This window comes from Rhinopithecus roxellana, chromosome 8, assembly GCF_007565055.1.
Source record: "Rhinopithecus roxellana isolate Shanxi Qingling chromosome 8, ASM756505v1, whole genome shotgun sequence".
NCBI lineage: Eukaryota > Metazoa > Chordata > Mammalia > Primates > Cercopithecidae > Rhinopithecus > Rhinopithecus roxellana.
The window spans coordinates 31,713,924-31,741,801 of NC_044556.1; the positions used below are offsets into that span (position 1 = coordinate 31,713,924).

Below are 27,878 nucleotides of genomic sequence, written 5' to 3' on the forward strand. Positions count from 1 at the left end.
TATTTTAAAATTTTCTTTATTTCAGAACTGCCTTTATGTACAGACATCATTAAAAAAATGCACATACAATGGAGATTTTCCAAGGATCAGGAGCTGGAAATAAAATTTACGGACATTATTAAGAACTGAAATTGTCCCAGAGAAGTTCTGAGAATCAGGCTTCCTTAAATGTCCTTGATAACCTCTTCAAGTTCTTCCTTTGTGAACATGTGGAAATTCTGGCCAGGCTGCACTGTGGCCAGCTGGAAAGAAAACAGAAGGGTTAATAAGCTGGGCTCAGTTACCCTGCAGATGGCCCTACCATGGTCAGGAGAAGCTGTGTTGGTGATGCAGCTATTCATTAGGAACTAAGGGATCTGCTGTCCCAAGGCCTTCCCAGGCAGCAGGTCCCTAAAATAGCTCTCTGGCTCCAAAATAAAAATGCTTATTGACCAAATTTTCTATTTTAAGGTTAACTCACCACATCCTACTTAACCAAATGCCTGGCATCACTGTCACTTCTTGAAGTCATTTCAACAGGGATCACAAAAGCAGCGGCAAAGCACACGGAGTCAGTACTTTTTTCTGTTAAAGACTCCTTTAGAATTATATTTGAAGTATATTTAAATACTTAAAAGTTGAGCTTGTGTGTGTGACTTCAGGTTACCTGGCCACTCTGTGCCTCTATTTCTTCATCTGTACAATGAGGACAATAAGAATAGCTAATTCACAGAGTAGTTGTGAGGATTAAATGTTAATATATATAACGTGCTTAGACCATTGCCTACAACAAATAATCATTAACTACTGAAAGGTATTTTCTCTAAAATTGTTTATGTGGCAAAACTTATCAAAAAAGTTTGTTGTTGTTGTTGTTTTTTGAGACAGAGTTTCACTCTTGTTTTCCAGGCTGGAGTGCAATGGCATGATCTAGGCTCACCACAACCTCCACCTCCCAGGTTCAAGCGATTTTCCTGCCTCAGCCTCCCTGTAGCTGAGATTACAGACATGCACCACCACGCCTGGCTAATTTTGTATTTTTAGTAGAGACAGCGTTTCTCATGTTGATCAGGCTGGTCTTGAACTCTCAACCTCAGGTGATCCACCCGCCTCGGCCTTCCAAAGTGCTAGGATTACAGGCGTGAGCTACTGCACCTGGCCTGTTATGTTTTTTAAAAGGACTGGCCAAGAAAAGATTTCATTAACACTGGCATAGGAAATCAGTTGTGACTGCTGAAGATATCAGTAACAACTGGAAGTCCAGATGGTTAATTTCAAATTTAACTAACATGACTAGGTTTTCCATTCTCTCTGCTGATTGTGTCCCAAAGTTTTAGGAAATACTGAGCAATAGGTGCCACATTTGCCTCAAAAGATTTGTGTTTTACATGTCATTTCCTCATAGTGTCTTTTTTTTTTTTTTTTCAGTTTTTAAAATTAAACACATGGCTGGAAACAGTAGCTCATGCTTATAACCCCAGCACTTTGGGAGACTGAGGCGGGAGGTACACTTGAGTCCAGGAGTCAAAAACCAGTCTGGACAACACAGGGAGACCCCGTGTCTACCAAAAAAAAAAAAAAAAAAAAAAACCCCAAAACTAGCAGAGGATGTAGCAAATGCCTGTGTCCCATGTACTCAGGAGGATGAGGTGGGAGAATTGCTTGACCCTGGGAGATTAGGGCTGCAGTGGGTTGTGATCATCCCACTGCACTCCAGCCTGGGTGACAGAAAGAGGCCCTGTCTAAAGTAATAAATTAATTAATAATAATTTTTAAAAAATTAAAGATAGTAGGGCATTTTAAAGTAATTTTCAGTCCTGATATTTAATATAACTTGAAAGTTGCAAGACAGAATTAGCATAATCCAGTTATATGATGTTTAGTATCCTCTGCCTCATCTATAAGTAAAATTCAGAAAGACTGCTGCACATTTTAAGACATCCGATACCTGGGAACAGACTTAAAAAAAAAAAAAAAATGTTCTCCTCTCAAAGCTTGTAGTCTCCTCTAGATTCTCCTAAAAGATATATCTCCAATTACGTGAAATGTCAGAAAAGTCCCAAATATATTTGCAAAATATAGGTAAACAATTAGTTTACCATATAGACCATGAGCTCCATTCCAAGGATATTTAAACATACAAATATTACTGCTTCTCTTGGCCAGACGTCGTAGCCTGTAATTCCTTTAATTCTGGCACTTTGCGAGGCTGGGGCAGGTGGATCACTTGAGGTCAGGAGTTCGACACCAGCCTGGCAAACATGGCAAAACCCCATCTCTACTAAAAATACAAAAATTAGTTAGGCATGGTGGCACGTGCCTGTAGTCCCAGCTGAGGTACAAGAATTGCTTGAACCTGGGATGTGGAGGTTGCAGTGAGCTGAGATCGCACCACTGCACTTTAGTCCAGGCAACAAAGTGAGATCCTATCTCAAATAAATAAATAAATAAATAAATAAATAAATAAATAAATAAAAATGTTACTACTGCTTCTGTTAAGGTATATCTTTACTTGATGATCAATGACGTGAGGACAGAGAAATACAAGGGCAATAATCTAAAGAGTGAGGGCCTAAAGAATTTCACTTATGACTCAGGCTAGCCTTCTCAAAACATTACAGGGGCTAAAAAGCAGAAACTGGGAAAACTCTGAGTAGAACAGTCCTACAGAAGAACTGGAATGCAAATCAATACTATTAATAATAGAGTTTGAGCCAAGGACTGCCTTCAGGAAGTTGCTCATCACTAGATAAGTAAAAATAATCCCTTACATTTGCATAATAATAAATGTATTTGCATAATATGAAAGATACTTTTCAATTTATTATCTCACTTTCAAAAAACACTTCTATGACGCAGGTAGAACAGATACTGTCTTTCACTCTATTTCACCAATAATTAATTAATAAGCACCTGTGTATTAGTTACATGTACTTGCGACTAAGGATCCAAAGATGAAGAAAGTCCGTCTTATTTACTAAGTGCTAGATGCCAATGTGTTCAATGTCAGGTAAGTGTTATAATAAAGCTAAGCATATGTATAAGAGTGATCTGGGGGAGCCCAGGAAGGCTTCAGGGAGAAGCAACTTTTGAGTTATGTATTAAAGCATGGCAAGAATGGGTCAGACGGCCGGGCGCGGTGGCTCAAGCCTGTAATCCCAGCACTTTGGGAGGCCGAGATGGGCGGATCACGAGGTCAGGAGATCGAGACCATCCTGGCTAACATGGTGAAACCCCGTCTCTACTAAAAATAGAAAAAAACTAGCCGGGCGACCTGGCGCGCGCTTGTAGTCCCAGCTACTCCGGAGGCTGAGGCAGGAGAATGGTGTGAACCCGGGAGGCGGAGCTTGCAGTGAGCTGAGATCCGGCCACTGCACTCCAGCCCGGGCCGCAGACTCCGCCTCAAAAAAAAAAAAAAAAAAAAAAAAAAAAAAAAAAAAAAAGAATGGGTCAGACAATCAAAGACAGGAAGGGAAACAATGTGCAAATGCGCAGAACCACAAAAGAACATGATGTATTTGCAAAATTGAAAGTAATTCTGTATGGCTAGAGTGGAGGCTGCACATGGAATATGACGTGAAAAGAAGAGGGAACAGGGGGGTCAGAGCCCATGGGAGACAATACATTAAAGTGGTTAAAAGTATAAGACCTAAGACCAGACCTGGATTCAAATCCTGACTCTACCATTTACCTGTTGGCCCTACCCTCTCTCTTTTTTTTTTTTTTTTTTTTTTTTTTGAGACTGAGTCTCGCTCTGTCGCCCAGGCTGGAGTGCAGTGGCCCGATCTCAGCTTACTGCAAGCTCCGCCTCCCGGGTTTACGCCATTCTCCTGCCTCAGCCTCCCAAGTAGCTGGGACTACAGGCGCCCGCCACCTCGCCCGGCTAGTTTTTTTTTTTGTATTTTTTAGTAGAGATGGGGTTTCACCCTGTTAGCCAGGATGGTCTCCATCTCCTGACCTCGTGATCCGCCCATCTCGGCCTCCCAAAGTGCTGGGATTACAGGCTTGAGCCACCACACCCGGCTGGCCCTACCCTCTCAAAGTCAGTTTCCTCTTCTGTAAAATAAGATTTTTGGGATAGGAATATCTATCTCATAGAAGTGTTGTGAAGATTAAGAGAAGTAATTGCATGTAAAATGCTTAGCAAAGTCTCTAATAGATTAAACATATGACTTAAGAAATAGTGAATTATGCCATGGAAAGAATTTTGGAATTTATCTCACAGATAACAGAAGTCAGAAAAGTTTTTTTTTGTTTGTTTGTTTTTGAGACAGAGTCTTTTTTTTTTTTTTGAGACAGAGTCTTGCTCTGTCGCCCAGGCTGGAGTGCAGTGGCCGGATCTCAGCTCACTGCAAGCTCCGCCTCCCGGGTTCACGCCATTCTCCTGCCTCAGCCTCCTGAGTAGCTGGGACTATAGGCGCCCACCACCACGCCCGGCTAGTTTTTTGTATTTTTTTTTAGTAGAGACGGGGTTTCACCGTGTTAGCCAGGATGGTCTCGATCTCCTGACCTCATGATCCGCCTGTCTCGGCCTCCCAAAGTGCTGGGATTACAGGCTTGAGCCACCGCGCCCAGCTGGAGACAGAGTCTTGCTCTGAAGTGTAGTGGCATGATCCCAGCTCACTGCAACCTCCGCCTCCTGGGTTCAAGCAATTCTCATGCCTCAGCCTCCTTAGTACCTGGGATTATAGGCGCATGTCACCGTGCCTAGCTAATTTCTTATATTTTTATTAGAGACAGGGCTTTCACCATGCTGGTCTGGCTGGTCTTGAACTCCTGGCCTCAAGTGATCCACCAATCTTGGCTTACCAAAGTGGTGGGATTACAGGCGTGAGCCACCATGTCCGGCCAGAAAATATTTTTTTAAGCGGAGAACAATTAAGATTAGATGTAGCTTAGAAAATCCACTGTAGTAGCACAATGGGGAAAAAAGGGACTGAAATGGAGGAGGGCAAGATTAATTAGGAGTCCTCCGAAAATATACAAGGTAGGGGAAAAATGGGGACCTGAACAAAAGAAGGCACTGGAAGTAGGGATGCAGAAGGGACATTGACTTGGGAGTTATTATAAGGGAGCAAAGAAATGATTGAGTAAAAGGGAAGGAAAGTCAAAGTCTTCCAGGTTTCTCATGTGCATAACAAGTGCACTGGGGGTGTCATCAACCAAGATTAGAAATACGGGAAGATGAAATGGTTTTTAAGAAAGATAATGATTTTAATTTTAGAACCGTCAAATTCGAGGTGAATGCTTCAAAAAGGTCAAATGATAGTTCCAAAGAGTGACCATGAAATCTGACAAATAAGAGTTATCTTACCAAGGAGCAGTCTCATGGAAATAATAAAAGCTGAAACAAATAGTAATGATTGAGGAGTCAATGAGAGGTGAAGCAGTGGAGATAAGACAGGTTCTGTTTGGAGGAGACTTGGCAATAAAGAAAAAATAGGATGGATGAAATAGCACTCAGCAATAAAAGGTAACAGAATTGATGCAACATGGGTGAATCTCAAAATCGTGCCACGTGAAAGAAGTATAGTCCCTATAGTCACCTACAATCCCAGCTACTCAGGAGGCTGAGGCAGGAGAACTGCCTGAGGCCAGGAGTTTAAGACCAGTCTGGGCAACACAACAAGACCCCATCTCTAAAAAAATTAAAACACATTAGCCAGGCCTGGTGTGTGCACCTGTAGTCCCAGCCACTAGAGAGGCTGGGGTGGGAGGACTACTTGAGCTCATGAGTTCAAGACCAGTCTAGGCAATATAGCCAGACCTCATCTCTTAAAAAAAAAACAAACGAAAACATTTACATGAAATTCTAGAACACAAAACAAATCTATAGTGACAAAAAGTAGATCAATGTGGGGGAAAAGACTACAAAGTGACATGAGGGAACTTTTTGGGAGGATCGATATAATGACTGGGGTGACAGATATGGGGGTAGTACATTTGTCAACATCTGCTGAATTGTAAACTTAAAATTGGTACATTTTACTGTATGTAAATTATATCTCAAAAAAGTTCATTAAAAGTAAGGACACTAGATAGAAGGAGGTATATATAAAGATTTTCTTTAAAAGAAAGATGTAAGATGTAACTTGGATCTTTTTTTTTTTTTGAGACAGAGTCTCGCTCTGTCGCCCAGGCTAGAGTGCAGTGACGCGATCTCAGCTCACTGCAAGCTCCGCCTCCCGGGTTCACTCCATTCTCCTGCCTCAGCCTTCCGGAGTAGCTGGAACTAGAGGCACCCGCCACCATGCCCAGCTAATTTTTTGTATTTTCAGTAGAGATGGGGTTTCACCATGTTGGCCAGGGTGGTCTCAATCTCCTGACCTCGTGATCCGCCTGCCTCGGCCTTCCAAAGTGCTGGGATTACAGGCGTGAGCCACCGTGCCTGGCCGGATATTTTCCTTTTCTTAGGGGAAAAGGAGGGAGGCTGGAGCTCCAAGGAACAACTAATAGCCTAAGAACTTAAAGTAGATGGGTTCTAGAGCAGTGGCTCCCAAATGTTAGTCCTCCTTAGACTGACCTTTCACAGCAGCCTATGAAAGCTGGTTCTATGGGTGAGACATTCACCAACAATACCCTCCAGTACTCTCTAATTTTTTGTCCTTAACTAGTCAATCCCCTACTACGGATTAATCCAACCATCCATTTTCTCATGAGTGTGGTCAACAAATATCCTGGTAAGTACTAATTGGTTTAATTACTGATTTATAATTATAGCCTTGGTTGGCCTTTACATTTTATTTATTTATTTTCTGAGACAAAGTTTCGTGCCGTTGCCCAGGGTGGAGTGCAATCTTAGCTCACTGCAACCTCTACCTCCCAGGTTCAAGCAATTCTCATGCCTCGGCCTCCCGAATAGCTCACCACACCCAGTTAATTTTTTGTATTTTTTTTAGTAAAGCTGGGGTTTCACTATGTTGGCCAGGCTGCTCTTGAACTTCTGGCCTCACGTGATCTGCCTGCCTTGGCTTCCCAAAGTGCTGGGATTACTGGCCTCAACTAGGATTTTAATATGGCCTAGCAATCCTTTTACTCGTCCCTGTCTTCTCTTTTCCCTAGCCATAATGACTTTTCCAAATATTTCCCATTCTCAATTTTACTGTTGCATTCACCCACCCTCAGCAGATGACCTTACAATCACTAGGAAAATTCCGGGGAAATGTGGGACATCTCTCCAGTTTACCGCCAAGCCCACCTATCTTTACTCGTCATTACTTCCTTTTCTCCTGTCTACTCTTAGCACACAAAAAAGGACATTCCCAAGCTGGTCTATACCTCTCCAGTCTCATCCCTTACCATCCCCCACATCTTATATACATCCCACACCCAAGAGTCAGACAAAACCTCAAAGTTTCCTTTACCCACAACGTTATTTTTACATCTTGAACCCTTTGCATATGTTGTCCCCTCTTCCTGGGATACCTTTCTGCTCCCTTTTCCAGACATCTCCTCTTCCAAGAAGCTTCCCTAATGCTTTAGTCTAAGTTACACATACGGGAATCTGTTCTTACTGATATTATAGAAGTATCACCCCAGGTTGGTTCTTATTATCTATATGTTCCCCGCACTACACAGTATACTACTTGAATAGGAATTGGATTTTCTGTGTCTGTATCCCTGGGCATCCAGCATAATACCTGCTATATAATGGGTACTCAGTATGATGCTGAATGAATTTTATTTTTCAAAACCAACTCTTTCATGTGTACCATGCCTTACCTCTTCTATAACTTTTCCATCACTATCCTAACCTCTCCTTTTCTTTCTTTCAGCTTTTTTTTTTTCTTGAGAGAGTCTCGTTCTGTCGCCCAGGCTGCAGTGCAGTGGTGAAATCTCGGCTCACTGCAACCTCCACCTACTGGGTTCAAGCGATTCTCATACCTCAGCTTCCCAAGTAGCTGGGATTACAGGCATCCACCACCACGCCTGGCTAATTTTTGTATTTTTAGTAGAGATGAGGTTCCACTATATTGGGCAGGCTGCTCTTGAACTCTTGCCCTCAAGTGATCCACCTGTCTCAGCCTCCCAAAGTGCTGGGATTATAGACAACTGCGCCCGGCTCTTTCAACATTTTTCTATAAGCTAGTTTCATCTCTGTATTTTCAAGATTTTTCCCCATCCTTAAAACGACACAATCCTTTTATTGAATGCTATCTTCTGCCGACACAAATCAAACTTCTTAAGAAAGCAGCATACTCTTGTTTTCTCCACTCATCACCTCCCTTTCATTCTGTTTATTTTATTTTTGAGACAGAGTCTCCCTCTATCGCCCAGGTTGGAGTGCAGTAGCTCACTGCAACTTCCAAATCCTGGGTTCAAGCAACTCTCATGCCTCAGCCTCCCTAGTAGCTGGGATTACAGGTGCGTGCCACCACACCTGACTAGTTTTTGTATTTTTGGTAGAGATGGGGTTTTGCCATGCTGGCCAGGCTGGTCTCAAACTCCTGGTCCCAAGTGATCTGCCTGTCTTGAACTCCCAAAGTGCTGGGATTATAGGCGTGAGCCACCTCGCCAGGCCTCATTCTTTAACTCAGTGAATTCTGGCTTCTGCCAGCACCACTTTACTAAAGCTGTTTATTATTCAAAGGCTGTTAATAATTTCTTAGGAACTAAATATACAAAAATGTGATTTCTATGATCTATGTAGTCTTCAGCAATGCCAGCTATAATATCTGAATAAAAAACAATAAAACAGCCAGATGCAGTGGCTCTCAGCTATAGTTCCAGCTACTTAGGAGGCTAAGGCAGGAGAATTGCCTGAGGCCAGGAGTTTAAGACCAGTCTGGGCAACATAGCAAGACCCCATCTCTAAAAAAATTAAAACACATTAGCCAGGCCTGGTGTGTGCACCTATAGTCCCAGCTACTCAAGAGGCTGGGGTGGGAGGACTACTTGAGCCCATGAGTTCAAGACCAGTCTAGTCTAGGCAATATAGCCAGACCTCATCTCTTAAAAAAACAAACGAAAAAATCCAACAATAAAACAGAAAGTACCTCAATGTTTGTTGCATTCAGCTTCTCCTCCATTACTTGTTTGAGGATGATGAGTGAAGACTTGATGGCTTCTTTCAAAGTCATAGACTTGAAACAAAGAAGGCAAGAAGATGCCTATTAATTATATACAATCCCTCCTTCCTTCAAAGATTTTCCCTTTATCTCACTGAAAAAAGTATTTAGCAAGTATGTCAAACATCTTACTATGGTGCATTACAAGTATCTCCAGAACTCAAGTAAATGGCAAATAAGTAGAATACACTTTTTCAGGAAAAAAAACCCAAAACCTTATTGTGAGCCACAATAAAGTCACCAACCAAAGTAATCTTTGAAGAAGGGGAAAGGGATAGACTTACCTTGTGTACATTTGCATTCCTCTTTTAATTTAGAAGATAATATTATTGGTAATATCCTATGAACAATAATGCCCAAATGATCTAAGAGGTAGCCCAATGATCTAGAAAATTCATATTTACCCTGTTTTGTACCTCATTTCCTCCACATGTAAAATCAATATTACTAGGAGCTAATGTAAGCAGGCTTCCCTGTATGAACCACCTGAATAAGTACAGCAGCCTTCAATCACACCAATGAGTTACCCAAAACCAAATCTTCCCAGCTACAAAGAAAATACCAAATGCCCACTTGCTTCAAGAACCAATTGTAAAATGCTAAGTAAAGCTGGAGATAGAGGATAAACATATTGTGGTACACCCATATCACGGTATATTACTCAGCTTTCAAATGGAAATACTGGTACAACATGAATGGATCTCAAAAACAGTGTTAAACAAAACAGATACAAACTGACTAATTGTTTAATTCCATTTATAACAAAGCACAAGAACAGACAAAACCAATGGACGGTGGTAAACATGGTTGCAAAGGAGGGAAAGAGATTGACTGGAATGTGGATGAGCATTTTTTTGGCGGTGATGAAAGTGTTACCTTGTTTTGCAATTGTCAAAACTCATAGAACTGAACTCTTAAGGTTTGCACATTTTATTATATGTCAATTATACCATGATTTAAAAAAAAAAGTAAGAGTTGTGAGAATACTTAATTACCTTGTGGTAAACTTCTTGCAAGGAGCTTTGGGCGCCCTCTGAAGCAGAGCCAATTGCACGAGCATCACACTGTACAAAGGTCCCAGATGGATCCATATGAAACCTGCAAAACCCCCAAAATGAGGACTAAAATGCTCAGGAGTGGTGGCACTTTATGTAACAAACGTCTCACTAAAACAAAGCATAAATGCTTGGCCCTGGAGCCAGGAGACACCACTGAAATATTGAGGCGGCCGGGCGCAGTGGCTCAAGCCTGTAATCCCAGCACTTTGGGAGGCCGAGACGGGCAGATCATGAAGTCAGGAGATCGAGACCATCCTGGCTAACACGGTGAAACCCCGTCTCTACTAAAAAATACAAAAAACTAGCTGGGCGAGGTGACGGGCGCCTGTAGTCCCAGCTACTTGGGAGGCTGAGGCAGGAGAATGGCAGAAACCCAGGAGGCGGAGCTTGCAGTGAGCTGAGATCCAGCCACTGCACCCCAGCCTGGGTGACACAGCGAGACTCCGTCTCAAAAAAAAAAAAAAAAGAAAAAAAAAATATTGAGGCACAGATCTAAAAGATGTTCTATGTCTGGAGAAACCAGACATTTTAGAAAGTGTTTTAAAAAATTAGCAACTTCCGGCCGGGCGCGGTGGCTCAAGACTGTAATCCCAGCACTTTGGGAGGCCGAGACGGGCGGATCACGAGGTCAGGAGATCGAGACCATCCTGGCTAACACGGTGAAACCCCGTCTCTACTAAAAATACAAAAAACTAGCCGGGCGAGGCGGCGGGCGCCTGTAGTCCCAGCTACTTGGGAGGCTGAGGCAGGAGAATGGCGTAAACCCGGGAGGCGGAGCTTGCAGTGAGCTGAGATCCGGCCACTGCACTCCAGCCTGGGCGACAGAGCGAGACTCCATCTCAACAACAACAACAAAAAATTAGCAACTTCCTTAGGGATTCAGAAGTATACTATGTATAAATATGGTACTTGTTTATGCCTTTCTTAGAAATATCTGAGGATGAGGATCAGATCAACATTCCAGAGCAAAGCTCTAAAATATACCCTGACTATAGTAACAAGTTACTTCTAATTCCTTCCAGAATTAGCACTGGTTCCAATAGGGGAATTCTTCATGGAATCCCCAAATTTGGGCAAACGGCATAGAATCACTAAACTTCAGTATTAGAAGCCATATATATATACACACACACACTCTACAATAGCCCTTTTTACAATAATCTTTTTAAAATATGTTTTTTAAAGAGATGGGGTCTGACTCTGTTATCCAGGCTGGAGTGCAGTGACATAATCATAAGCTCACTACAGCCTGGATAACAACTCCTGGGCTCAAGAGAGCCTCCTGCCTCAGCCTTCAAGTAGCTGGGACTACAGGTGTGTGCTAATACCTGGCTAACAGTCTACAATAATCTTCTCAGTCCCCACCCCAAATTAAAATAACTCCCCGTAAAAGCATGGGGGAAAAGTACAAAATGGTACTTACAGCTGAGGTCCTTTCTCATCAACTCCTCCAAATAACAATGCTACTCCAAAGGGACGAGACTAGAACCAAAAAGTAAGAGATATTAAGATAAATGGCTATGAAGTAAGGAGTGAGAAGGGCTGGGAATGTTATGTTTACAGGACAAATGTCCTAAGTCCCACAGAACAATAAAAAAACTCGACACAAGTATCACACTCACCATGGCACCTGGATCTGCATCTTCTTCTCCAAACTGGAGAGCCAGATTGGACACAGCTTGGGTCACACTCTCCACTGTCATTGTCTCATTGTAGGTGAACCAGTGGTTCTAGAAGAAGAGCAAACCATGGTACACCCTTCTAATAAGGACACTGAGGCAACCCACCATCTCCCTACGCATATTCCTTTAAACTGGGATTGGAAACTGAAGGCTCAAATGTGGTTTTCTTAATTAACATTAACCCTGAGTACTTGGGAGTACATGAGAGGAAGAGAAATAGCTCTGGAAATAAACATTATCACAAGGACTCTAAGCAACGACGGACAAGAGAATTATTGCCTTGAAAAAGAGGGCTATGCCCTGAAAGCACCAAGTTTACTCTTGTCAAAAACTAAAAGTGCCTCTTTCCCTCAAAGACTCTAGCTTATTCTGTTGATGTTTAGGTTAAATGACTTATTCTTACATAAGTACAGACAGCAAACTTGCAAGTAAGTGCAAAAAATTTACCGTGTGATATATTTTTCTTACTAGCCTATCTCCAAGCAGCAGCTACAAAGTTTAAAAAAACAAACAAACAAAAAAACAGTATCCCTGACCAGTATTTGTCAGCTAGTACAAGTTATTACTCACCAGAGGAGGGCTGTTATTTGCAAGCCTGGCAACAAAGGCAGTTGAGGTGAGAATATCCTTTAACTATGTCCACCTCCTGCCATGATGCTCCCACAGGAAGTCAATTAGGAAACAATGCATTGCAATGCATGCTTTATATAAGGCAAAGCCAAAAAAAAAGGAAGACACTGTCAGCACTACTGACCAGAGCCTCTTTAAAACTGCAATGATCAGACAGCTAAACTCCAAGCCCCAGAAAGTTTCTAACTGGGAATTCTACCCAAAATTATTCCCAAGAGCCACATCTAATATTGACACAGATACCTGCATTATAGCCCAGGCAGCTACATAATCACTAAACAAGGAACTCAAGCATCCTGGTAAAAGGGAGATAATGCCAATTTTACCTGTGTCTCCACTCTGGCTTTATCAATTAAAGTCTTAGCATCAGCAATTAGCCCACTCATGGCACAACCTGCAATGTAAAAGCGACAGTGACCCAGTGGCCAAATCCTTGTAGAACTCTTTCATTCACTCAGGAAATCCTGAAATTCTGGAGTGGAACCATGGCAGCCATTCAGCTATCCCATGGCATTTTATACCCGAAAGTTTAGACAGGAAATGATCTGCCCTGAACCCAAGTATTAACGATGTTAGAAACAAAAAACCATCCACAATGACACAGAAGTCCAGATGATAAAAATAAGTCCAGAGAAAAGCAGCTAAACAAACATGAATTTCCACATATTACATCCCTAAGCATCCCTTTAGCACTCTTTGTAGATGATGATACATTTTCAAACTAAGCAAACATGAATGTCCCAACCTGGGAGACAGAGAAAAGAAAATCACCTCACTATGGACTACAGTGGAGGACTCTCGAATACATCAAAAGCCTTTTGCCTCTCTGTCCCAAACACAAAACAACTAGTTATATCAGAGAGAGTTTGCCTGATGGCCAAGCTGCCACAATTATGACTATAACTGTTATTTTACGCACCATGACTCAAATCTAAATCTCCAGCCTAAGTTTCTCTCCCAAGTTTCAGACATATAAAGCCAAATAACTTCCTTAATATATCTACTTGGACATATCACACACTCATTTTCCTTCTAGACCCCGTCTTCTTCGTTGGCCCTCACAACCAATCAGATCACAAGTTCTGTCAATTTCTATCTTCCTCTCCATTCTCTGGCTCCTGTGTTAGTTCAAACCTCCACCATCTCTTTGTTTGGACTATTACAAGTTTTTAACTGGCCTCCCTGCCTCTAGTCTACCTTTAATGTCATTATCAGAATGGCCTTTCTAAAACTGTAATGGGATCCTATTACCTCATTGCTTAAAACCTTTCCCATCCTTGCAAAAGGATTACATTGAAGCCTTTGGTGTGGTAAAAAAGGAATTCCACTCTCTGACCGACTCATCTGTTGCTGCAGTTCATGTCCCAGTCCCACAAAACTGCTTGTGCTATGGTATTTTATATTTTACACCACGACAGCTTCAGTCATTTCTATTCCCTCTGACTAGAATGCTCTCCCTTGCTATACCCAGACACTTGTTTGCCTTGTGTACACTTCCTTATCTTTCAGAATTAAACTCAGCTCAAAATCACTTTCATGGAATCCTTTTCTGAAAGCCCCACTATCACTGACTCCAGGCAAAACTAATTATTTCTTCCTTTGTACTCCTACTGAGAACACACTAGAGTCTTTCTTAATACTTTTGTCACTTAATTGCATTGACTTACTTACATGTCCACCACAATTAGACCGTATGCTCCTGGAAAACAAGGACTATGTCTTACTCCTTTCTATTCCCTGGTATCTAGCATAATGTCTGGCACATTGTAGGTTCTCAATTTGTTGAATGTAGTGACACTGAGCTACCTTCAAAAGACAAGTGACTCGAGTTAAAGCAGACACAATGTTCCAATCTTAAAAGATAAAATCTCAGTTTCTATATCTATGAAAGAGATAGTATCAAGCTTCCAGAGTCACCCCGGCATTTGGTTCTGATGCCTTCAAGCAATTAATTATTTTACCAATGCTTCATTAATTAGATGACTAGACAGGTTAAGAAAATTTGGATAGCCAAACAAAATGCCATTCTGTAAGTAAGTAGAACTACTCACCCTGTAATACTATTATACAATGATGTCAGAAGTCAAGGCAGGGGAATTAAAGACCAAAAAAGTGGGTAGAGGGAACAAGGAACACAAAGATAATCTGAAAACAAAGGAGGAAGACTGATGTAGTCAAGTCTATATTATTCTTATAACTTGTAGTCACTCCAAAGATCTTTGAGAATTCCTCTTTTCTCAATGGACACTCCAGCTTCCCATACATAATCCTGTGCTCTAGTGGCCTCCTACTAGAGCAAATATTATGCATCAGTAAAGACTGAACCATCGTAAGGAGCTGGCCTATGATTCAACCTTTGCATGTTTCAACAACCATCACATTTACCAAGTCTAAATTTGTGGGGAAAGGTACTTCTAGGAGTAGGTTAAACATAAATGAGCCCTGCAACAGCCTCCTACTCCTACATTTACGCATTCTGGCCTACTGCCTGGAAAACAATAGCGAACAAGGGGATAACGTGTTCGTTTCATAAACCTTCCTTGGAACATCATAAGAGGACTAATTAACCCAGACCAGGTCCTACAGAACAGCTTTCCTCCACTCCTTACCTATGTGAGCATCAATCTCTACAATTTTCTCAATGCTGCTAGGCTCCATCAGTGGGGAAGTAATTCTCTTCTCCACAGCTAGGCACACACCCTCTGATGTCTGGATCCCAATGGCTGTAGAACCAAGCTAAAGAGAAACATCTTATGATTACCATATACAGATCAAATAACTGTCTCACATACTCACCAGATAGCTCTCTGTAAATCTTCACATGATAGAAACTTCAATTGGCCACATTTTATAGGCAGAGAGAAGAGCACCCTAATATACTCTAAGTGATTAATATACTATTCCTGTCAATAGCAAGAATATTGATTTACAGAAAAAAAGTTCTTTTTTTCTCCCTTAAATTTTTTTTAAGTTTTTAATGTTTTCTTTATAATTTACCCAGGTAATTTCTAGAACCCCAAAAGAGTAAGTTCAACAAAGTCTTTCAAACAATGGAAAAATCCATTCTCTAATGCCAATATTTGGAGGAGGGAGGATTCAAAAGTTCTAAACATAGTGGGCAAGAAAGTAATAAAACTCTTAATGTCTTTTCTGGACCCGGTCTCTTTTCACCTCTTACATCTATCTTGGTCTGTTCCAAGAGGTGATATTCCCCAACCTACCTGACCTCCAAAAAAGTAATAAAGGAAGGTACGGAGGGACAAAAAGAACCACCACCATCATCACCACCAACAGCGTAAAACTATTAATTATTTAAGGTCGCTAGAAGTCCACAATATCCCTGGAATTCATCTCTTTATGTAACACCCAGCCATCTACTACTCCTCTATGCCCATTTCCTACAAAATGAGGATGACAATAACAAGAAGGGTAAACACATTATGTATTACAAAATGCTTAAAATGGTGCCTGCCAAATATGAACAAATGTTATTCATATTCCATGCCTAGATTACTTCAATAACCTCTCTCATCTTTAATCTCTCTCAATGTATCTCTCATGTTATAGCCTGACTGATCTAATAAAATGCTATTATCATTATATTTCTTCTCTCAAGAATTAACATCACCCTATACTGCCTATAATATCCAAATAAACTTCCAGAGCCTTCATATCCTGATGCCACTTTTCCCTTCCAACTTCAATACTCGTTATTCTCCAACAAAATCCCTCAGGTATAGCCCAACCCACTTGCTCAAGCCACATTATCTCCTATTCTTGCACCCTTCTGCTCATGCTGTCTCCCCTGGAATACATTCTTCCTTTCCCCTATCCAAATTTCACTCATCAAAGCCTTCCATGACTATGTTTTGTGCTTTGAATTCCCATTATATTCAGTTATTTCTACAAAGTAATCACTGCCAAGTGTGAGCATTGCAAAGGGTTCCAAAGAATCCCATGAATCTTTATGTATAACTTGCTTAACATGTCTGCAGACTGATCGTTTCACACACATTATATTATTATTATTATCTTTTTTTTTTTTTTTTTTTTTTTTTTGAGACGCAGTCTCGCTCTGTCACCCGGACTGGAGTGCAGTGGCCGGATCTCAGCTCACTGCAAGCTCCGCCTCCCAGGTTTACGCCATTCTCCTGCCTCAGCCTCCCGAGTAGCTGGGACTACAGGCGCCAGCCACCTCGCCCGGCTAGCTTTTTGTATTTTTTAGTAGAGACGGGGTTTCACCGTGTTAGCCAGGATGGTCTCGAACTCCCGACCTCGTGATCCGCCCGTCTCGGCCTCCCAAAGTGCTGGGATTACAGGCTTGAGCCACCGCGCCCGGCCTATATTATTTTTCAAATGTGTTAAGTTGTGACTTTATTTAGAAGTGTTATTAAATGTACACCCGCTTTTTGGCATGTATTTTCTTAATCAGTGGATACCTGCATAACTACAGGAGATGAACTGTCAAAAAATTTTATGTAAAACAATGAGTATTCAGGTTGGGCACAGTGGCTCATGCCTGTAATCCCAGCACTTTGGGAGGCTGAGGTGGGCAGACTGCATGAGTACAGGAGTTCGAGACCAGTCTGGGCAACATGGTGAAACTCTGTTTCTATGAAAAATACAGTAATTAGCCAGTCTTGGTGGCATATGCCTATATTCCCAGCTATGCAGGAGGCTGAAACAGTAGGACTGCTTGAGCCCAGGAGGCAGAGGTTGTAGTGAGCCAAGATCATGCCACTGCACTCCAGCCTGGGCAACAGAGTGAGACCCCATCTCAAAAAATAAATAAATAAAAATGAATGCTCATATTTCTAGTTAAAGGTGTAAACTAACGACATACATTTGTTCTACGCCTTCCTTAAGTCTGTTAATGTAATATTAAAGGACTTTTAAAAAGGCATAAATCCACTATAACAGAGAGTGGGAGAAGACACAGCAACATAATTTTGAAGCTAAAAAGAAGATAGGTTAGTGATACCCGAGTCATCCAAATCCTAAACCAGCAGTAAAGAAAGTAAAGAAACAACTTGATTTTTATCACAGGACCTCACAAAAGGAAATGGTGGCAACAAGGACTTCTGGAAATGGAAATGAACAAGGAGCTAAAAACTGCAAGATGGTCCAGTGTTTAAGAAACAGATTCCCAGATGCCCTCCCCTATGCTATAAAGCTAGATGACTGCACCTCCCCCACTCCTGCAGAAGACTCCAGGCTTATTCTCTGGAGACCGTAAAACAGAGGGTCTTTGGATTGGGGGCACCAAGCACGGTCTAAGGCAGGAATCATGTACTGAAAACAGGGTAAATATGTAAAAATTTACAAACTGAATGTTAAGAACCTCAGCCTTCTTTCCCTACTCAGCCCTCAGAAGCCAGCAGCCAGAAATACCCTCCCAGAATGAAATGCAAAGAGGCAGTTTTCTCCTCAGCAATGTTTTTCAAACTTTTTGACCAAAAGCCACAGTAAGGAATACATTTGATTTCATAACTAAAACCCACAAATAAATACAAATACATAACAGAAACAAAATTGCATGAAAAAAACCACTCACCACTACTGTGGGCAAGGCATTTTGATATCTACACTTAAAAAAGAAATCTGGGCCAGGAGTGGTGGCTCATGCCTATAATCCTAGCACTCTGGGAGGCTGAGGCAGGAAGATCACTTGAGCCCAGGAGTTTGAGACCAGCCTGGGCAACATGGCAAAACTTTACCTCCATGAAAAATTTTAAAAAATTACCTGGGTGTAGTGGCACGTACCTGTAGCTGGGGGCTGAGGTGGCACGGTCACTTGAGCCTGGGAGGTTGAGGCTGCAATGAGCAGTGATCACACCACTGCACTCCAGTCTAGGTGACAGAGAGACACTCTGTCTCAAAAGAAATGCTCCTCATGACCACTAAATTTATTTTAGTATCTCCTAATAAGCCTAGACCTACAGTTTGAAAAACATAGCTCTAAAGAATCTGACCAGTTCAAAAGGAAAAAAAAATATTTTAGACAGGGTCTTACTCTGTCACCCAGGATGGAGTGCAGTGGCACAATCACGTCTCACGGAGTTCCAATCTCCCAGGCTTACGAGATACTCCCACCTAAGCCTCCAAAATAGCTAAGACTACAGGTGTACACTACCACACTCAGCTAATTTTTTTTTTTTTTGAGATGGAGTCTCGCTCTGTCGCCCAGGCTGGAGTGCAGTGGCCAGATCTCAGCTCACTGCAAGCTCTGCCTCCCGGGTTCCCGCCATTCTCCTGCCTCAGCCTCCCAAGTAGCTGGTACTACAGGCGCCCGCCACCTCGCCCGGCTAGTTTTTTGTATTTTTTTTAGTAGAGACGGGGTTTCACCGCATTAGCCAGGATGGTCTCAATCTCCTGACCTCGTGATCCGCCCGTCTCGCCTCCCAAAGTGCTGGGATTACAGACTTGAGCCACCACGCCCGGCCATTGCTAATTTTTAAAATACTTTGTGAAGACAAGGTCTCACTATGTTGCTCATGCACGTCTTGAACTCCTAGACTCAAGCAATCCTCCTGCCTCAGCCTCCCAAAGTTAGGATTACAGGTGTGAGCCTTGCCCAGCCTAATTTTTAAAATTTTTTCTAGACATGGGCTATGTTGCCCAGGCTAGTCTTGAACTCCTAGGCTCAAGTGATCCTCCTGCCTCAGTCTCCCAAAGTGCTGGGATTATAGGGATGAGCAACAATGTCCCACAGGGAAAAAAAATTTCAAGAAAAATTAGAAAACGGTTGAAGAAAAATAAGACATTTCATCCATAAAACAAGAACAGGATGCTAAGACGACGAAAAGAAACAAAAGAAGTTGGAAATTTAAAATTATTTCTGGCCAGGCGCGGTGGCTCATGCCTATAATCCCAGCACTTTGGGAGGCTGAGGCGGGAGGATCACCTGAGGTCGGGAGCTCGAGACCAGCCTGACCAACATGGAGAAACCTCAACTCTACTAAAAATGCAAAATTAGCTGAGCGTGGTGGCGCATGCCTGTAATCCCAGCTACTCAGGAGGCTGAGGCAGGAGAATCTCTTGAACACGGAGGCGGAGGTTGCAGTGAGCCAAGATCGCACCATTGCACTCCAGCCTGGGCAACAAGAGCGAAATTCCAACTCTAAATAAATAAATAAATAAATAAATAAATAAATAGTTTCTATAATACTATTGGAAAATGGGTTCTACCAAATTGAGCAAATAAATCAAAAAAGGTGACATGGGGCCTAACACAAGAGGGAGTTAAAGGGAATGCCTAGAATGATCTCACAGAGAATGAAGTCCACAGCTATGCAGGAGGCCCAGAGAACGACCAGTCCAGATTGAAGCAGGTTAGAAGGCTCCAAGATTTCATTAAGCATCCTTAATAGGGCACTGTGGCTCATGCCCGTAATCCCAGCACTTTGGGAGACTAAGGTGGGCAGATCACTTGAGCTCAGGAGCTCAAGACCAGCCTGTGCAACACAGCGAAACTCCATCTCTACAAAAAATACAAAAATTTAGGCCGGGCACGATGGCCCACATCTGCAATCCCGGCACTCTGGGAGGCCGAGGCAGGTGGATCACACGGTCAGGAGTTCGAGACCAGCCTGACTAATATGGTGAAACACCATCTCTACTAAAAATACAAAAATTAGCCAGGTGTGGTGGCACGTGCCTGTAATCCTAGCTACTCAGGAGACTGAGGCAGGAGAATTGCTTGAACCTGGGAGGCAGAGGTTGCAGTGGGCTAAGATAGCACCACTGCACTCCAGCCTGGGTGACAGAGTGAGACTCCGTCTCAAAAAAATAAAAAAATAAGCCGGGCATGGTTGTGCACACCTGTAGTCCCAGCTACTTTGGGGGCTGAGGTGGGAGGATCACTTGAGCCTGGGAGATTGAGGCTGCAGTGACCTGAGATGCACCACTGCATTCTAGCCTGGCTGACAGAGCAAGACCCTGTCTCAAAAAAAAAAAAAAAAAGGGGAATCCTTAATAGGACACTTAATTTGCCTGAATGTTTTGAGAGGATACATGTAACCTGGAGAGACTTTGGGGCGCATTATTGATCATACTAAATTAAGCAAATATTTTTAAAAAGAGAATTATTAACTCCAAGAAAAACAATGTTGTGCAGAAATAGAAAAACAATTATAAAACACAAAATGGCTCAGCTGTGAAAAGCATTTACAGTCATACTAATGTAACTATTGACTAATGATCTAACAAAATTATGATATTCATGATATATATGGAGAGGGTCACCCTATCCCCACCTCAGAAGACAACTGTGTGTGGTGTGGACTAGGGGTGTGGGGTTGGGGCAGAAATCTTCATCCTTCATAATGAAAAGTCCATGGATAATGTCTAATAAAAAAACCATAAACCTGTGTTGTAGAGATAGGGAAGTACATGCCTAGAACATTACCAGCTGAAACAATTTGAAGTGTTGCCTCTGAAAAGCTGAACATACATGATGCAGGCCTCAAGAACTGCTATTTTTGTTACAAGGTTTATAGAACTACTTTGCCTTTTGACTCTGAAACTACATGCATGTATACCTTAAAAATCAAACAAATATATAATCAGCAACCATTGCCAGAAAACTTAATTTAGCACTTAATTGTTCTCTAATTGTTTTATTTATAGTATACTGATCTTGAATCCCCAACTGAACAGAGTAGGACAGAATTCATATATACTTTTTATCTAGAAGAGTGATTCTCAATTGGGGGCCCTTTTGTCCCCACCAGACATTTGGCAAAGTCTGGAGACATTTTTGGTTGTCACAACTGAAAGAGTGCTACTGGCATCTAATGGGTAGTATCCAGGAATTGATACACATCCTAAAATGCACAAGATGGCCCTCCACAACAAAGAATTATCCAGTCCAGGCCAGGTGTGGTGGCTCACACCTGTAAATCCCAACACTTTGAGAGGCTGAGGCAGGAGGATTGCTTGGGCCCAGGAGTTTGAGACCAACTTGGGCAACATAGCAAGACCACATCTCTACAAAAAAAAAAAAAAAAAAGGCCAGACATGGTGCACACATCTGTATTCTAGCTGCTAGGGAAGTTAAGGTGGGAGGAAAACTTGAGCCCAGGAGTTAGAAGCTGCAGTGAGCTAAGACGGTGTCACTGTACTCCAGCATGGGTGACAGAGTGAGACCCTGTTTCTAAAAAAAAACTAAAACAAATCTCTTTAGTCCCTAAGGTGTCTTTACCAACAAGAATACAAAGGTGGGCCGGGCGTTGTGGCTCACGCCTGTAATCCCAACACTTTGGGAGGCTGAGACGGGCGAATCATTTGAGGTCAAGGGTTCGAGACCAGCCTGGTAGTAAAACCCCATCTCTACTAAAAATTTTTAAAAAATTAGCCAGGCGCGGTGGCACATGCCTGTAATCCCAGCTACTGGGAGGCTGAGGCAAGAGAATCACTTGAACCCAAGAGGCGGAGGTTGCAGTCAGCTGAGATCACGCCACTGAACTCCAGCCTGGGCGACTGAGCGAGACTCCATCTCAAAAAGAAAAGAAAAGAAAAGAAAAGAATACAAAGGTAGTCAGATACATGATTTGCTAAAGAAAACAAAACAGAAAAAGTAATATAAGTGCTAATTCTGGACTTCTGTATCCCTCTTTATAGCTAAGAGGATCAAAAGCACAAATATGTCCCTCCACCCCCACTGAGAAAAAGCTATTAAGATAATTATGAAGCAGTTAACTGCTCAAAAAGTTTTAAAATAGATATTAGGAATAGTATTGAAACTGTTATAAAAATGGTTAACAGTGGTTGCCTAAAGGGATGTAAGAACATTTTCTAAAGGAATGGTTAAACCACATTTACTCCAAGTGTTCTGCCAGCAAAATGGTAGGTAGCCATGAAATTTCAGGAACTATGCTACTTGCTACTATACCTTGATAGCCTCAATGGCATACTCCACTTGAAATAATCTTCCTTCGGGAGAAAAAGTATTCACGCCCCTATAATTTAAAAAAAGTTATTAATTATACTCATAAAAACTAGTCATGTAGACACTGAATTCAAGTTCCTTGACAACTAGCTCAGATAGCTACAGAATATGCATGCTGTCATTATTCTCTACTTCGCCCACAACAATCTGTAGCATTTTTTTGTACATTAACAGTTTCTCAAGGGAATGGAACCTATATATAGAATGCTTCTGCCCCACTCCCAGAAAGTCTTCCCAAACTGATGAAATGAGAGCAAGTGACTTTTCTGCCTCAATCCTGAATCAACCTGGGTCCATTTTGAACAGACTTATCAGTTCCTTTGGTAAGTTCATGCCCCAAAACTATCAGCCAATTTCCAAGAAAATGTGCATTTTTCCTTATCCTCTTCCCATAACATGCATATGATGTTAATATCTGGGGTTAACACTCTTCTTTCCATTCTCAATGCCCTCATTACTTTTCACCTAACTTTTGTAATAGTCTCCTAACAGGTATTGACTGGTGGAGCAAGTCCGAAGTGTTTTTCCCCTAATTCAGACAATCTCTATAAAAGTTATTACTTTTTTTTTTTTTTAATTTGAGACAGTCTCGCTCTGTTGCCCAGGCTGGAGTGCAATGGCATGATCTCGGCTCACTATAACCTCCGCCTCCCGGGTTCAAACAATTCTGCCTCAGCCTCCCCAGCAGCTAGGACTACAGGTGCATGCCACCACGCCCAACTAATTTTTGTATTTTTAGTAGAGATATGAGGTTTCACCATATTGGCCAGGCTGGTCTCGATCTCCTGACCTCATGATCCACCCACCTCGGCCTCCCAAAGTGCTGGGATTACAGGTGTGAGTCACCGTGCCCGGCCCAATTTCTTTCTTTCTTTCTTTTTAGACTGAGTGTGCTCTGTCACCCAGGCTGGAGTGTGGTGGTGCGATTCCGGTTCCCTGCAACCTCCATCTCCTGGGTTCAAGCGATTCTCCTGCCTCAGCCTCCCAAATAACTGGGATTACAGATGCCTGCCACCATGGCCGGCTAATTTTTGTATTTTCAGTAGAGATGGGGTTTCACCATGTTGGCCAGGCTGGTCTCAAATTCCTGACCTCAAGTGATCCGCCCACTTAAGCCTCCCAAAGTGCTGGGATTACAGGCGTGAGCCACTGCGTCCAGCACTAATTATTACTTTTTAGTAAAAGTTAGTCACAGGTACATTTCTCTACTTATTTGTATGAATTACTATTGTTATCTTAACAGACTGAGATCCAGGTAGTTCCTAATTCTAACCTAGTTAATTCACTCAACATTTATATAAATTACATGTCAGACTGCTTTTCTCTCTAAAACACTTCCCCTTAACACTTAACACTTTCCACCTTTCCTTGCTCAAGTGTGCTGGAAATCCCTACGGAGAAGAGGCACCAAACATGGTCTCACCTATAAAAGCTTTGAGCACACAATGGACACAAAAAATATGTGAACAAATAAATGAGATGGTTGCAATCCGTGGTTTATGGAGTCTGGACTTCACAACAGGTAACATGTCATATAGCAGTGCTTTTGGCCTGGCGTGGTGGCTCATGCCTGTAATCCCAGCACGTTGGGAGGTCGAGGCGGGCGGATCAGCTGAGGTCAGGAGTTCGAGACCAGGCTGGCCAACATGGTGAAACTCCGTCTCCACTAAAAAAACAAAAATTAGCTGGGCGTGGTGGCAGGCGCCTGTAATCCCAGCTACTTGGAAGGCTGAGGCACGTGAATCACTTGAACCCAGGAGGCGGACATTGCAGTGAGCCAAGATGGCACCACTGCACTCCAGCCTGGGTGACAGAGTGCTAAGCACCAGTTACTTCCAAATCTCTATTACCAGTTTTACCTCTTTCCTAACTAATTTAAATGTTTGCTGAACATTTCCACTAGCATATCCCATTAGCACTTAACACTTAACATTTTTCAGTTTGAAATATTATCTCTTTAAAGCCAGTCACCTTGCAAAATTGACTTTATCTCCTGCCATTCCTATTTCAGTTTTATTTTAAAACACCTCCAATCTTCCAGTGTTCCCAAGATAGGAAGTTCTGAATGATCTGACTCATTCCTCCTCATCTTTTCCCATATCCAACTATATGCTAAGTCATACCAATTCATATCAATTCCTCCTCCACAGTAACACATCACTCTTCCTTCTCAATGCCCTCATTACCTTTCACCTAACTATTGTAACAGCCTAACAGGTATTGACTCACTTTTCCCTAATTCAGACAATTAATCTCTGTAAAACACAACTATTATTTAACAGCACACAGTTGCCTACAGAACTAGGACCCAAACTCCTTAGCCTCGTATTAAAAACCATTCAATATCTAGCAGCATCCTGTTATTCCCATTATCTCCTGCTGTTCCGATACATGTATCATATGTGCCAGTCAGACTGGACTTTTCCCAAAATGCTTTGTGCTTTTCCATTGTCCCCTCCTTCATTTATCCCATATTCTCCAACTCAAAACTAGTGATCTCACTGTCTTTATTAAATTCCTACTCTTTCAAGAGACCAAGTTTAAATGTCAGCTCCTTTGTGAAGTTTTCCAAGATCCTCTCATATTGCATGCAATCCCTCATCAAAAATTCGATGGTATTGATTTGAGTTTCTCTAATGGCATTAATATATTTCTGACTCACACTATAGTTACTTCTATAAACAAATTTTCTTTTTTTTTTTTTTTGGAGACAAGATCAGCACCACCACACCTGGCTGATTTGTTTTTAATGTTTAGTAGAGACGAGGTCTCACTATGTTGCCCAGGCTGGTCTCCAGCTCCTGAGCTCAGGCAATCCTGCCTCGGCCTTCCAAAGTGCTGGAATTACAGGCATTGAGACACTGTGCCTGTAAACAATTCTTTAAGAGTCTCAGGCTGGGCGAGGTGGCTCTCACCTGTAATCCTAGCACTTTGGGAGGCCAAGGCAGGTGGATCACGAGGTCAGGAGTTCAAGACTACCCTGGCCAAGATGAGGAAACCCAGTCTCAACTAAAAATACAAAACTTAGCCGGGCATGGCGGCACCGCCTGTAATCCCAGCTACTCAGGACGCTGAAGCAGAGAATTGCTTAAACCTGGGAGGCGGGCCAGGCGCAGTGGCTCATGCCTGTAATCCCAGCACTTTAGGAGGCCAAGGCGGGTGGATCACGAGGTCAAGAGATCAAGACCACCCTGGCCAACATGGTGAAACCCTGTCTCTACTAAAAATACAAAAATTAGCTGGGCGTGGTGGCGTGTGTCTGTAGTCCCAGCTACTCGGGAGACTGAGGCAGGAGAATCGCTTGAACCCGGGAGGCAGAGGTTGCAGTGAGCCGAGATCATGCCACTGCACTGCAGCCTGGCGCCAGAGCAAGACTCCGTCTGGTCTCAAGAACAAACAAACAAACAAAACCCGGGAGGCGGAGGTTGCAGTGAGCCAAGATCACATCACTCCACTCCAGCCTGGGCGACAGAGCGAGACTGTCTCAAAAGAGTCTCCTATATGAGAGCAAGGAGCTTGATTTTGTCCATTGGTGTAGCATCAGCACCTAGAACAGTGCTTTGTTCACAGCAGGCACTCAAGCACATTAAGAGAGTAAAAAGGGATGTATTTTAGGTCATCTTGGGAAGACAGAAAAATAAGTAACAAAGCAGTCAATACATATGTTAAGTAAATGGCCACAAAATTTAATAAATGATTTCTGATAAGGATAACAATTTCTATCATACACACCCTAAGTCAAAATTATATGTCACCCGAAGATGATTCTCTTCAATGTTCTGGAAGTTAAGTATCGACCAACAAAGTCACTTTGTAGGACAGTGGGGAAATATGTCAAAACTTCACACACATCTTCTATGAGTCAGTAAAAAAAGATGAAAAAGTGGTAACTGCAAGTGGTCAGCATATACTTGAAAGGATCAGCATATACTTGACAGGAAATGCAGTTTCTGACCACTCAGTACAAAGAAAATGTCTGCCTTCCCTGACTTTAAAAAAAAAAACTTAGTAGCTATGTAAAAACTTAACTCATGAAAACAGAAACTGAAAGTAAAAGTATCTACAGCATAAATATGTACAACTTAATATTGCACGCATTTTTACACCACAAGTTTTTTAAAATTTGCTTTAAACTTTTAAAAAGTCAGAAAAATTTTGGTCAATTGGAATCAGCATGATGAGAAATCTCTTGAAAACCACTCTAAATTCCAGTTCCTATAAAATCAGACTCCATACAGTATATCCAGCCAAAGCTACGACTGCGTTCGCGCTTCTGCAGAAACTATACACCGCAGCATGCCCTACTACAAACCAGTTGCTTTTTCTGCCAGGAGGCACGTTTAACTTTTTGTTTGTTTGTTTAAGGTAGTCATACTAGGCGCGAAAAGATGAACGGGGCAAGGGGTGACCCTTGGCCCCTCCGGGTTCAAGTTAGGAGTACCGGCTCCTCACGCCTTCTTTACCAAGCACAAGTCGGAGCTTCTCGCTTCCGCACTGAGTTAGGACCCAGGGGGTGACTCAGTGGTAGGACAAGTGCCGCCGATGTGGTCTAGCTTGGGGAACCACGGCGGGCGCCTGAGGAGGGCAAGAGATCCCCAGGTCCGGCCAATCTCGGGTTCCTGGGGAGCCCCATGACACGGCAGAACCCAGGCCGCGCGGCCAGGTCCCCGGCCTGCCCACCCATAATTCCCACCCGACGTCCCCCAGCCGCACGGACCTGTCGTACTCAGACCGGGTGAGAAACATGGCGAGGGCAGGAGGAGGCAGCAGCTACGCGGGGATTCTGAGGATCAACACGACTCCACTGGCACCCAACTCACCCACACCGCCACAGTACCAAAGACCAACTGCGCGTGCGACCGCGACCTCTTTAGCCCGCCCTCCTGTGCCTGCTTCCTATTGGCTGGTAGTAGTTCCCCCCGAGGTGATTGGGCCAACGCGCTTCCTCGCCAGGGCATGGTTGGTCCGGAGGAGGAGGACCAGTGAGGTATTTCCGCCTTAAATCTCGGGTGGTTGCTAGGGTCGATTGGAACCCAAGGCGTGTAGTGAGTTCGCCTTTTAGAGAAGGTGTGAGCCCGCCCCAAGACTGGCAATTGAAAGGGCTTGCACGCAGAGCCGGGCTGTCTGAACCCTGACTTAATAGGTCCCTCGCCGGCTCCCGTAATCCCAGCTAGAGTACTTTGGCCCGGTTTCCTGCAAGGCCCCCACCTGCCTTCTCTTCGCAGGGTTCCCTCTCTTAGGGTTCCCTCTCTTAGGGTTCCTCCGCGGTGTTCTCCGTGCCCGGTCGAAGGCTCCAGGACTTTGGGCGGCAACTGGTCCGCTATAGTGGGTCTGAGCCGGCGCCGCGGACTAGTCCCTTAGCTTCAGCCAGTTTGGCTCGCTTATTGAGAAAAGCGGGGGCGGGGCGAGGGGTTAGTATGTAAGAAAGTCTTCGAGTTTCCATATGGTTAAGGTAATTTTATCAACTCTTTCTTGCACCCCTCCATCTAGTACAGGTTTCAGACCTAAATAA

The 27,878-nt window shown here is 42.9% G+C and overlaps 1 protein-coding gene across 4 annotated transcripts; it reads right to left on the reverse strand.

Moving 5' to 3' along the window:
- On the reverse strand, positions 1–27,232 carry PSMA5 (proteasome 20S subunit alpha 5). Of its 4 annotated transcripts, none has more exons than XM_010355449.1 (9): positions 27,084–27,232; positions 22,310–22,376; positions 15,027–15,153; positions 12,744–12,811; positions 11,728–11,835; positions 11,529–11,587; positions 10,043–10,145; positions 8,976–9,062; positions 1–242 (listed from the first exon to the last, which is right to left on the reverse strand). In XM_010355449.1, exons 1-9 carry the CDS (start codon positions 27,110–27,112, stop codon positions 165–167), a joined length of 726 nt encoding a protein of 241 aa, XP_010353751.1. In that variant the 5' UTR covers positions 27,113–27,232; the 3' UTR covers positions 1–164. The 4 variants fall into 4 exon arrangements, with proteins under 4 accessions (XP_010353751.1, XP_010353756.1, XP_010353763.1 ...); XM_010355454.2 differs by having other exon boundaries at positions 27,172–27,215; XM_010355461.2 differs by having other exon boundaries at positions 27,187–27,209.
- Between the last annotated feature and the right edge of the window lie 646 nt (positions 27,233–27,878).

Bases quoted from the DNA above. Each gene is read 5' to 3' on its own strand.
- PSMA5 (XM_010355449.1), bottom strand. From the start codon at position 27,112: ATGTTTCTCACCCGGTCTGAGTACGACAG. The intron at 15,154-22,309 runs GTATAGTAGCAA...GTTTCTCTTTAG, and splicing joins ATGCCATTGAGGCTATCAAG to CTTGGTTCTACAGCCATTGG. The intron at 12,812-15,026 runs GTAAGGAGTGGA...TTTACATTGCAG, and splicing joins AGAGATTGATGCTCACATAG to GTTGTGCCATGAGTGGGCTA.